The following is a 12,899-nucleotide window of genomic DNA, read 5'->3' as shown; positions in this document are numbered from 1 at the left end:
GTTCCTCCACCAGATCCACCCAAAGTTCCCGCAAACACAGTGACAGAGCTATACCTGCCAGCAATGATTATGTACTGGAAACTTGAATAAAACACGCTAAGCTAGCACACAGAAACACAAGACTGAGCAAAGAGCTAACGCTAATGACTTCATAAAAGGAAAATACCAAGTAAAAAACACATGGCTTACAGTCATCAAACCACAAAGGGCCGCCCATTTGCTTCTGGTAAGATTTAACACTTGTATGGAAGTTCAAAAGCTAACATGTCTATGGACACAGGTCAGATAGTGGAGCCCAGAGTATACAGCAAACATGATGATGCTGCATTTAGTTGCTATCCTGCAAAGAAGTGGAACAAACTGCCAGCAGAGCTGAAGTCAGCATCCATTGTGAACATTTTTAAGTCAAAGTTAAAGGCACTTTTTTTCTCTACTGCATATGATTGAAAGGGAGATTTTTGGTCATGTTGTTGATGTAATGTGTTTAATGATGATTTGAATTGATTTTTCTGATGATTTTAAATGTTCTTGTTGATTTTAAGCTGTTGAATGTTTTATCATGTAAAGCACATTGAGTTGCCTTGTGTATGAAAAGTGCTATATAAATAAATTTGCCTTGCCTTGTCCCTCTACAAAGTTATGAAAGGGGGCCAAGCCTTTCCCCGCAACTCGACCCCCAGGTTTTGCGGAACCCATGGAAGTACGTCATGAAGGATGACGAGCTTGGGGCGAGAGTCAGGACACTGGCCAACGTGCCATTTGCAGTGTTGTAATAGTAATGGGCGTGGCCCAGCCCAGGTGATTCAGTGCAATTCTGGGAATCTGTGGATATGAGGACAGTCTGGAGGTTGTATGTGCAAAGTTTGGTGCAGATAGAGCTTAAACACTAGGAGTTCAAAAAAGGAGGTATTTGATGCATAGTGACTTACAAAGAGAAATATGCCGTGGGTGTGGCCTATGTCAGACGATGCAACACCATTTAGGGAACACTTGGATATAAAGATTATGAAGATGTGATTTAAAATGTGAAAGTTACAGGCCAAAATGCGTTTGCACCTATTATAGTACTTTTTGGTCTGGGTGGTTTGTGGGGTCTTCTATCGATGCCCTGCAAATTTTACAGCCCTCAACATAATACTTTAGCTGAAATAAATGTTTGAAAAAAATGTTTGTTGTTTATATTGTAATAAGCCACGCCCACTTTGACCAATTGCGATTAACTTTGGGATATGGCCAGGAGCGACCCAAGGTTAGTTCCCACCAAATTGGAAAAATTGGTTTTGCCATTTAAGAGATATACATTTCCCATATTTGCATTGCCCTGAAGTGGCCAACATTATCAAAATTTGACTCATGCCATCACAGTCACATGCCAACCAAGGATCTCAGTTTTGGTGTTGTTTTTCTTTTGGCAGGGATATGCAACAGTTCGCATTTTTAGAGCGAGCAAAAAAACTTTATTCGTTAATAATTTGTGCATGTTTTGACTGAACAACATTCTTTACCCAACTCTAGATTAAGTCTAACTGAATACTCTACATGCCAAGTTTCATGCTGATTGGACAAAACCTCAAGGAGGAGTTTGAAAAAGTAAATTTTTCCAGTTTCTGCAATTTTGCACCACAATTATTGGCAGAAATGGGCATGGCCCAGCTCAGCCGATTCAGTCCTATTCAGGGAATCTGTGGATATGAAGTTTTTGAATGTGCGATATATGGTGTGGGAGTTATAGGCCAAAACACGTTGACCTTGGCTTTGGTGGTATCCATAATCCACTTGCAGCAAACATTCACATGAACTGCGAGTAAATAAATAACCTTGTCACAATGTTAGCTGCCCTGCTATGAAGAATTCATGTGTCCTCCCTAAAAGCCGTCGTGTCACTATGGAGTCTTATTTTTTGATCCTGCCAGGGCTCTACACTAACTTGGTGGCACTGGTGCGACCAAGCACAGAATTTGGTCGCACCCTTTTTTTGAACGGAAGGGGGGGGGGGGGGGGGGGTGTACAGCATAGTCATGCATGATGATGAATAGTTGACTTAACTGGTGAATCATAGTTTTGTATGAAGTAAAGATTGACAATGACTTGAGATATTTGCTAAATGTGTTCAGGTTTTATTGACAATATTAAGTCTTCCTGCAACAAGCAGTGGCTGAAATAACAGGTAATTTCTTTTATATAATTTTAAAAGAAGACGTAACAATTTTTTTTTTAAATAACAGCGAAGCATAACAACAGGTTACATGTATTTTGTTTTTCGTTTTTTTTTGCAGAAAGGCTGTACTTGAATTAACTTAACAGTAGCATAACCAACATAGCATCTGCATTGCTTCACCCCATGGAATTAAATTCAGAGGGTCCAGCTGTTATAGTGGGGTCTCCTAACCCTCTTCCCCTGGTCAGGGGTCTGCAACCGTTATTCGACAAGGAACAATTTAACCTCATCTCACCTGGATTAAAGTCCTCCTGGAGCCAAAAAATACCTTCTCAATAAAGACAATACAGTGTATTAAATTCTATACAGTTAAAATTATATAGAATAATGTTTGATTTAATTTGATTTATATTGATCATGTAAATGGAAACTTAAAAACAGTTTAAAATCAAATCTAATAAATAAACATCAATAAATAAAACAGTATCTTGCATCTTCAAATTCTTACACATCTCAGTTTACATGAACTCAATGTTATATAAAAAATATTTTTTTTAGTAAATGTATTTGAAAGGCTACAAAAAGTAACTTGAATTTGATCAAGTGGTCAACACATGCTTAATTGCTCATTTCTTGCCACACATAAAGCATGCATATTTAACCGGCACATTGGCGGTTAAATGAATCTGTCCCCAAACAATTAAAATCTCTATTTTCTTCCACGATAGTGTTTTTGTTGGTTTAGCTATTTAAAACTTAAGGTTAGCCACAGGTGCAAGGAAAGTTGATGGTCTATAGATGCAAAGTTATTGCACAACGTGATATATTTTAAGGAAACAAATTGTTATATTTTGATTTTATTTGTTATTAATCATTAATAGCCTCTGTAAAAACTAACTTTATTTCAACAGTTTTATTTAAAGTTATATGGAGCAATTGCAAAAGAGTCAAAGGGCCACATTAGGCCCCAGAGCCACAGGTTGCAGACCCCTGCCCTGAGAGAACCACAGCTGAACATCTGGCCTGGCATCATATTCCATCAGTTCCGGTCCCTCCATCCTGATTCTGATGAGTGTGTACGCTTTATCGATGCTCGGCACATTCTTCCTTTTTACTGTAAGTAAGTAAGTAAGTAAAGTTTATTTATATAGCGCTTTTTTCAGACCAGGGTCACAAAGTGCTTCACAATTTACAGTTTAAAAAGGGCACAATGTATATAAAAGTCCACTACAATGATGCTACAATGTATAAAAGAGTCCATTCACAAACAGGAGTGTGTCAAGAAAGCCTCCATAAAAAAGTGAGTCTTTAGATGACTTTTAAAAATATCCACAGAGTCCAGCATCCGCAGAGTGTGTGGAAGAGCATTCCAGAGACGAGGAGCTACCGCCTTAAAAGAGTGATCACCTCGTGTTTTAAAGCGGGTGCGGGGGACCATCAGCAGGTTTTGAGAAGAAGAGCTCAAGCTCCTGTTTGAAACATAGGGCTGGATCAGACCCTCAATGTATTCAGGCGCCTGGCCATGAAGGGCCCTGAAAGTCAGCACAAGGATTTTAAAATTCATCCTGTAGATGACAGGGAGCCAATGTAGAGTTTTTAAAATAGGAGTGATATGGGCTCTCCTACAGGTACGGGTCAGGAGGCGTGCAGCAGAGTTCTGGACCACTTGAAGACGAGCCAGATCCTTTTTGCTAAGGCATGTAAACAGACTGTTACAATAGTCCAACCGTGAGGAAACAAACGCGTGGATGACCATCTCAAGCTCAGGACCAGAGACTATGTGTCTCAGCTTTGAGATGTTTCTCAGGTGGAAGAAACAGTTCCTGATGAGCTGCTTAGAGTGACGTTCTAGGGACATCCCTTCATCAAAAGTTACTCCAAGGTTCCTTATAGAACTTTTAACAGTGCTACTTAGGGCGCCAAGGTGCTGTTTGATAAGAGGAGCAATAATGTCCGGGGCAACGACTAGGGTTTCCGTTTTACTGGAGTTCAGTTGGAGGCTATTTTCATTCAGCCATTGTTTTACCTTTACCAGACAGTTTGTGAGGGAAAGCACGTTTTGGGGTTCGGAGGGCTTAAAACTGCAGTACAGCTGGAGATCATCTGCGTATAGGTGATAGGAGACATCAGGGCACTGCTGGATCAGCTCACCGAGAGGGAGTAAATAAATCAGGAACAAAAGCGGCCCAAGGACCGAGCCTTGAGGTACACCCCACTTTAAATCCGCAGTTTCTGACGTTTTGTTGTTGTAGTACACAGAGAATGTTCTACCGGTCAGGTACGATCTGAACCACTCCAACACAGGGCCTGACAAGCCAACCACATCCCGCAGTCTGCCAACCAGGATATGATGATCCACCGTGTCAAAGGCAGAAGACAGGTCCAACAGGACCAGGACGGAACATTTTTCAGAGTCTGCAGCCATCATGATGTCACTTGACACTTTCAGCAGTGCTGTCTCAGTGGAGTGAAACTTTCTGAAGCCGGACTGGAAAGTATCAAATGTGTTGTTGCTCTCCAAGAATGATGTCAGTTGTTTACAGGCTAGCGTTTCTAGAACTTTAGCCAGGAACGGGATCTTGGAAATTGGCCTGAAATTCTGAAGTTCTGATGGGTCCAAGCTGGGTTTTTTCAGTTGGGGTTCCACCACAGCATGTTTAAGGGAACACACCAGTTCCTTTAAATGGAGCCTATGAACCTCCAGCCTGGAGGAGTGCCAAAGGCGCTCGGTTCTACGGCACGATCTCCGCAGAATCACAATCTTGTCGTTAATCCAGGGAGACGACTGTCGACAAGCCGTGTTACTAGTTTTAAAAGGGGCCACTTGATCCAGGATAATAGCACAGTGACTATTAAAACAAGTCATTAAAAACAAAGGGATCAAAACTAATACAGAATCTATCTGCTGTTGACTCTGTAATAATCCTCCTCTCTACTTTCACAGGTAGAGGACGGGGCTCAGGATGGACCACCATGTTAAAGAAGACACCACTGTGGTCGCTTAGGTAGACGTCTTCGACACTCACGTTTTCCACCTTCAAACCAAGTGAGAAGATCAGGTCCAGGGTGTGCCCTTTATGGTGGGTGGGGCCTGAGACATGTTGGATAAAGTTAAAAGCTTCAGTCATAGCTAAAAGATCAGCTGCTGGGGCAGAGACATCATTATCAATGTGCAAGTTAAAATCTCCTAGGATTAAAACCTTTTCCAGCCTAATGATAGATGATAAAAAGTCAGAAAAATCAGACAAGAATGCACCAGCAGGGCCAGGGGGACGATAAATTAAAACACAATAAAACGAGTTTTTAGAACCAATTTGTATCATGTGAGACTCAAAGGTGCAAAAGTTCTCCGTTTTTAACACTCTGCACTTGAACGCATCACTATACATGGTAGCGAGGTCCCCACCGCGGCGGGAGGGGCGGGGCGCATCCACAGCCGAGCAGCCGACCGGACACAGTTGGTTCAACTGCTGCCCTCAATGTGACAAAGCGCTCAGCCGCTACGTCCAAAATAAGGTCACCCATACGCACTCGTACAGATTCGACCAGATAACATTTTCACTCGCACACATTGAAAATATACTTGCATAAGCGACCATTTTGGTCGCAGTCTCGAGCCCTGCATGCCCTACACTAATTACAGTCTTCAAAATGATCAACTATGTAAACAATAAAATTGTCTCAAAGTGGTATTAGAGAAGAACGCCTCAAGCAAGGACGTTATGTGACCGAGCCTGAACCGAACGCAACCGGCAGTTCTAAATATCTTTCCAAACCTGACCTGATCTGTCGGGTTTTATTCTTTAATACGTGAAGACATTAAATGCATGAAATAAGTTAGGCGTCATTTCAAGTCTCTAAAATGTTGTGTGCGCCGGGGTCAGAGTTAAAGTACCGGTGCGCACATTCTCACAATACATATAATTTTTTTTTAAATCACAAGTGTCGTGCACATCCTTCAGGCTGGTTTTGTGCGTGTGCAGCCCCTAATCAACAATCCGAGCAGTGTTATGTCACCAAAATGAGGCACACTGTGTATATTGTGACATTTCGAAAACCCCTGCTCTAGTCTAGATTGATAAATAGACCTAGGAGAAACTTTTCACCTATGGTTCCAGTAATGAAAATGCAGATGACACCAGAGAGAGTTCTTAATTTCAAAATAAAAATAAAAACAGTACATTACACAAACTTGCACAGTATATCTGACACAATAGTTAAAATGTATTACATCAGTAGTTAAAAGCAATTGTTTAAAGACATTAATATAGCCAAAACTTACTCAAGATATTGTGTAGTGAAAGTAGCGGTGACGGACTCCTCAGTGTCACCCCAATCCCAGCAAAGAATGTAATTAGTGTTCAATGTGATCACGTCAATTTTCTGGGGTGAGGCCAGATTTGCTCCACCTGAGAAGAAAAAAAATATATATATATACCCCTAATAAAATGTTACGTAATCGTACAGTATGTAATGTATCACAGTATCAAGAAGATATAATTAACATTTGGAAGATGTTTTTAAGTATAGTGCCTTAAAAAGTGATAACATTCTTTTGATTAAATACTTGAAAACAATTTAACTTTATTCTAATAAAAGGTTGTATCGGCATTAAACCATGAAGTTCTCAGTACCGACATAATCAAGGCATTTTTTGAATTTCCCTCCTAGTGGCAGGTCAGCAGAAGGCAGGGGTGTACTTACTCTTTAAAGATGCCGATGAAACCTTCTTTTGTTTACTGAAAGGGGATAAACGACATCTGTGACCCAAAAAAATCAGTGACCGCAGGGGGTAACAGTTCTAACTGTGCCGTTTTATTGAAGGCATAAAGCAGTGAAGAAGAGCTCTCCCTTAAGGGTACAGGTTCCACCATCTTTAAAAAACAACAACAATAATAATATTGCAATGGTTCTATTTCATAACATTTTGTGAGATGTCTCACTATGGGATGCACTCCTTATCTGCAGGCCTCAGAAGCATTTTTCTCAATCTGCCAATCCTGATTGGCTGGTGAAACGTGTCCGTCCTCCAGGGAAACTCCCACCTCCTATAACCATGGTATCTGAGCTTTCGGACACAAGCATGCCAGCTGTCGCCTTGATCCAAACGCTGTCCTTGACGTCTTTCAACGCTCCAGCACACGTTGGCCTGCATCCCTCCACATGGTAGCTCAGGCTAATTCAGCTGTTCTTCCTGCCTGCGTCAGCGCAACAATGAAGGTTAAGGCTCTTCTCACCGAGGAGAGGGGATGCTCTGAGGCTCACCTCTGTCAATGCATAAACAAAATCTCCAGCAAATAGCACAAAGTGTGCTCAGACTGCCTGGGTCTGGAAACACCGGGCTGGCGGTCAAATACCCCAGCTCATGTCGGCACTGCGCTGGGTTTAGCACAGGGAGCCTCCCGACGGCCGTCTCCCCACATGTGGAGGATGTCCTCATGATTGACTGCAGGGAATATGACGGAGACTCCTCTGACCCCCCCGGATCGGTTGTGGATGAGAAGGACGAGACTTATATCACCCCGGTGCAAGGCAAACTATTCGCTGCCTTTGCGGCCTCTCTGAAGGAAGATGAGAGTTCCATTCCTGTCTCCCCTCTTCCTAACCTGGATACAGTGGATGTGTGTAGATGTGCTGTGGCATGGCTGGCGATCCCGTGACCCGTTATTGGCAGGACCGCCCTTTCATCAGAAAATCCTCGGTGGCAGGTGACTCACCCTCAACTGTGAGGCGATGGAGAGCCTCGGATTGCTCTTAATGCCGCCAGTAGAGCTACTGGTTGAGGCACACCTGCTACCACGGCAGCCTGCGGTGTCTTCGCGGAGACCCATGTTGTCGACTAGAGCGGACCGTCTCCAGTCGGACCCGTCTGACAGAACCTACGCTGCGGCGGGGCTCTCAGTCAGAGCACTGAATGTCCTCTCCCTCCTCACAGCTTACAAAGCGGAGCTATGTGAGGATTTCACTCAGTCTCAGGACCCAGCGACAATAGATGAGATATCGACCGTTGCTGACGTGTCTCTGTACCCAGCGCTGCTCAGCGCAGGCCATAGAAAAAATTATGGGCAACATGATTATTCAGGCGCAAGCACATTGGCTCGACCTCACGTAGCTGTCGGATGCAGAGAAAAGTGACATCCTGGATGCGCCCTTTTGATATTCTCCCCACAGGAAGTATCTAGGGTTTCCTTTCCGGGGGGTATGTTATGAATATTGTGTGCTCCCTTTTGGCCTCTCTCTGAGCCCGAGGGTGTTTGTGCGATGCACAGAGGCTGCAATAGCCCTGCTGAGGAGGCAGGACATTCGCCTGGCAAAGTATCTGGACGATTGGCTGCTTTTGGCACAATCGGAGTCGGAGGCCAGAGCCAGGTGTTACATCACCAATCTGATCTAGGGTTCATGATATATGTGGAAAAGACCATGTTGTCCCCTACACAGGAAATTATCTCCTGTGCGTCATGGCTCTGCGACACTGGCGGGCCTCCGGCTTCCTGACGCACGGTGTACATATGGGCACCGTTACATCCAGGAAGGTGGTCTTTACAGACACCTGTGAGGGGCCGCTGGAATGCGGTCCTCCAGCGCTCTCACATAAATAATTTGGAACTCTCAGCGGTGTTCCTCTTGCTGATCTGCTTCCTTCCGAGACGGAAGAGCAGATCATCATGTCCTGGTGGGGACGGACAATACCACGACCATGGCATACATCAACTGCCAGTGCGGTCTGCGTGCTCGTTGGTTGCTTTTGCTGGCACGCAAACTGATCCTGTGGATTTGTGGTCGTCTCCTCTCATTGAGGGCAACGCACGTCCCGGTGATACTGAACACGGGCTCAGACCTGTTGTCCAGGAGCACGCTGGTGTACAGGGAATGGATGTTACATGGAAAAACGTGCAGTGCGCGATGTACTTCTCCCTGCGCACGATTGGCAGTGCATGCTTCTTTATGCATTCCTCTCGTTGGCTCTGATACCCCCCCGCCCTGTCAAGGGCGAGGGAGCATGGTCATGCACTGATCCTGGTGGCTCCACATTGGCCTGCCATGCACTGGCTGGCAGAATTTTACCAGTAGCGGCATGCTCGTCCCTGACAGCTCCCGCTGTGCAAAGACCTGCTGTCGCAGGTGAGGGGCACAATTTTCCACCCACACCCAGAGCGCCTGGTGCTGTGGGCTTGGCCCCTGAGTGGCTCAATCTGTCAGCCGTGGGACTCTCACAGAGTGTGATTCAGTCCAGTTTACCGAGTGACCTGAAGCTGCAGAGCTGCTGAAGTGTCGCTCGCTTGTTATTAAGGAATCTTAATGGAGCCTTATTCATGTGTTCGGCCCCTTGTGGTTGGCTGACTACTGCAGTTGAGAAAGTGCCTGATTAGATATACAGCAAAGCTGCATTTTATATGTAAACATCGGCAACATTCAGGTTAATTTAATCGTGGAGGCCAAAATCGTGATCACAATTAAAATTGTATAAATTGTGCAGCCTTAAAAGTACATTGAGATCACCTTCATGATGTATGGAAAAAGGGCCAAAGAGTATAAAAGGCATTACGTGGAGGCCTTCAGCTGTCAAACATCAGGCTTTCAGTCAGTGTTAATTTCGTAGACTAAGACTATGACGAAAAATGTTCGTCAACGAACCTTTTTCACGGACGATAACTAAATAAAAACTAAATAAAAGTCAGATATGAAGACGAAGACTGAGACGAAGGATAACTGACACTGTAGTCCACGAATAAAAACGAGACGAAACTCGAAGGCGTGACGAATGGAGAGGAGATCCAATCAGAACTGCTCTTTTTGCGGGACAAGTTAGGAAGAAATCCAATCAGAGCGAATCTTTTGAGGATACGTTGATCTCATTGGTTAATCTGTGCGGAGGGAGGCAGCCATTTTTAAAATACCGCGGCAAATGCACGCCAGCAACAACAGGTAAACAAACCCCAAACAAACGCAGCAGCTAAGAGGAGAAATACGTAACACAACGGTTTAGCCTACCATGTCCGAGGGAAACTGCATGTCTCGTGCGCAATAGACATGTCAGGACTAGGGCGAAAACGAAGAATTGACATTTGGTCGCACTTCACATATGACAACAAGGACAACAAGACCGCCTGTACAGCGTGTGGAGCAAAAATTTCCGGGAAAAACACCACCAACTTGAAGCGACATTTACAGACGACTCATCAAGAAATACATGCGAAGGTAAGCTACGGTTATTTTATCATATCAACACCTGTGTGTCTGCTAAACTTGGAGTACGATAGAAGCTAAAGGAATCCACATTTGAACTGTATTGATAAAACTGAGTCTGAGGCGATTATCTCGCTGAATTAATAGGATTATAAATATTCAATATTCTCAAATTGAATGAAATATCTAGGCCTACTATAAGTAGATTGTGTGTGTGGGTGTCATTGTAGCCTAAGCAGTTATTCTCATTTCACACTGAGATGGCAGATTTGTGAAGGCAAAAGCCAGCTTAATAAACATACGTGTGTGTGTGTGTGTGTGTGTGTGTGTGTGTGTGTGTGTGTGTGTGTGTGTGTGTGTGTGTGTGTGTGTGTGTGTGTGTGTGTGTGTCTGTGTGTGTGTGTGTGTGTGTGTGTGTGTGTCTGTGTGTGTGTGTGTGTCAGAGAGGCTTGAGGAGATTGGGCAAGAAAGAAAAGAATCACAGCTTGCTTCCCCCCTTTTCACCCTCACAGATACAGAAGAAGTCTGATTACAAAGATGACCATGGGCCAAGTGGAAATAAAGCTAGTGCTGCTAGTGAAACCCAGCAGCAGACCATCTCTACAGCTTTCCAAAGTTCTTCAAAATACAAAACTGAATCGGAAGAACAACATACCAAGGAGCAGGCCATAGCTAGATGGATTGGACGCACAGGTTTACCAGTCACAACAATTGAAGACGAGGACTTTGTGCTAATGATGGAGATAGTAGATCGGAGACTAACAGTTCCAAAGAAAACCAAAATGAGCAATTTGATTGAAACACAGTATGAACATGAAAGACAGAGATTCAAAGAGAGACTGGCTGCTGCCCGGAGAGTATCGATTGGCCTTGACATGTGGACAAAAAAAGGACTGACAGCCTCATTCCTTGCCATAAGCGCATGCTACTTTTGTGTTGAACAAAGTAAACCTGTACACATATTGTTGGCCCTTGAACAAGTAGCTCACCCACACACTGCACTGTCTATCAAGGCATACGTGGATAAATGTATGCAGGAGTGGGCCATACCAAAGGAGAGGATCCTGACCGTAATAACGGACAATGGGAGTAACATGGTGGCAGCCTTTAAACACACAACAGCAGAAGAAACAAGCTCAGACTCAGAGGACGACTCCCCTGGGTCCACAATGGAAAGTGATTCTGAATCTGTAACGGAAGACCAGCGGTGAGCCATGATTAGTTTATTCTTTTAAATGCCAATTATCACATGAATGATTTTCCCTGACACATGAATACACACACACACACACGCACCAGTCACTTTATTAGGTTAAATACTTATTTGGTAGTCCTTTCTTCCTGTTTTTAGGTACCATCATGTCGACATGGAAATGGACCGGACACCGTGTGTGGTGCATACTATACAACTTGTGGTCCACATGTTGCAGAAAGAGACGAGTGTCAAAAGAGTCCTCAACAAAGCAAGGTCGGTGGTGAAGCTCTTTCGCAAGTCCTCAGTTGCAACACAGAGGGTACTGGACCAGTGTGGTCTTATTGTTGTAAATGACTGCCCCACACGCTGGTCGAGCACATTCAGCAAGGTCACACGACTCCTCACAGTCAAAGATGCAGTCTGTCAAATCGCAAGTGACATGGGATGGGACGGTTTGCTTACCAGTGAGTGGCAAAAGCTTTCATCAATCCAAGACCTACTGCTGCCTTTTGCGGAACACACTAAAACCCTCCAGAGTGACACCTCATCTATGTCCCTAGTGGTTCCTGCCCTCTTTGATCTGCTGAGTCACCTAACTGACTTTGCAGAGAGCACTCGGTACAGAGACCTCGCCACTCTTGCGGAGAAAATGAGAGCAAATCTGAACCAGCGTTTTGCTTGCTTCTTGGATTCAGCTGATGAAAAGTTCTCACCGCTTGCAGCAGCTGCCTGCTTTGTCAACCCAACTGTCTGTGAAATCCTTGTTAATGTTGATGTGGCTGATGGAAATATCCCGGAACTGCTGAAACAGGCAGAGGACTATGTGGTCAAATGCACTTTCCCACACACAAGACAGGAGGTGGACCAGTCTGAAGAAGATGCAGAAGAAGAGGTGATTGAGGAACCAGAAGCAGCACCATCCTCAAAGCAGCCTGTATTTAGGTTCCTCTCAAAATGCCGCACCACGCGGCTTAAACAGAAAACCTCCACAACCAGCATCAGGCAGCAGATCATCAAGTACAAGGAAGAACTTTCACATCCCATCACTGAGGATACAGGAACAGACTTCTGGCTGGAAAAGAGTGACAGTTTTTATCACAGTTTAAAGCCACTTGCGTTAGACTTGTTGGCTATGCCAGCTTCTCAAGCTTTTGCAGAGAGGGTATTCAGCATCACAGGTGACCTCACAAGAGGACGGCGCAACAGAGGAAGGGTCACATTGGAGCGAAGCGCTTTCCTTAAAATGAACAGAGAGAAATAGAACAGTTGTGTTCACTGCTATTTACAGCATTTCCTGTAGCTGCACAACTTGATATTGGTATTTGTTTTATTTAATATGAGAACAGAGATTTTTTGTTC

General features: G+C 44.2%; 1 protein-coding gene across 2 annotated transcripts in view; it reads right to left on the bottom strand.

The window, feature by feature from the left end:
• The window catches only part of LOC114455066 (interferon alpha/beta receptor 1a-like), a 48,946-nt gene that overhangs the window by 31,930 nt on the left and 4,117 nt on the right, over positions 1 to 12,899 (bottom strand). For both annotated transcript variants that reach the window (XR_003672650.1, XM_028436074.1), the window contains exon 2: positions 6,441 to 6,567. Coding sequence is in view for 1 of the 2 variants with exons in the window: in XM_028436074.1 (XP_028291875.1) it covers positions 6,441 to 6,567 (127 nt within the window). In the remaining variant the exon portion in view is untranslated. The remainder of the gene's footprint in view (positions 1 to 6,440; positions 6,568 to 12,899) is intronic.

This window comes from Gouania willdenowi, chromosome 21, assembly GCF_900634775.1.
Source record: "Gouania willdenowi chromosome 21, fGouWil2.1, whole genome shotgun sequence".
NCBI classification, from domain to species: domain Eukaryota; kingdom Metazoa; phylum Chordata; class Actinopteri; order Blenniiformes; family Gobiesocidae; genus Gouania; species Gouania willdenowi.
This window is presented reverse-complemented; position numbering and strand designations above follow the sequence as displayed.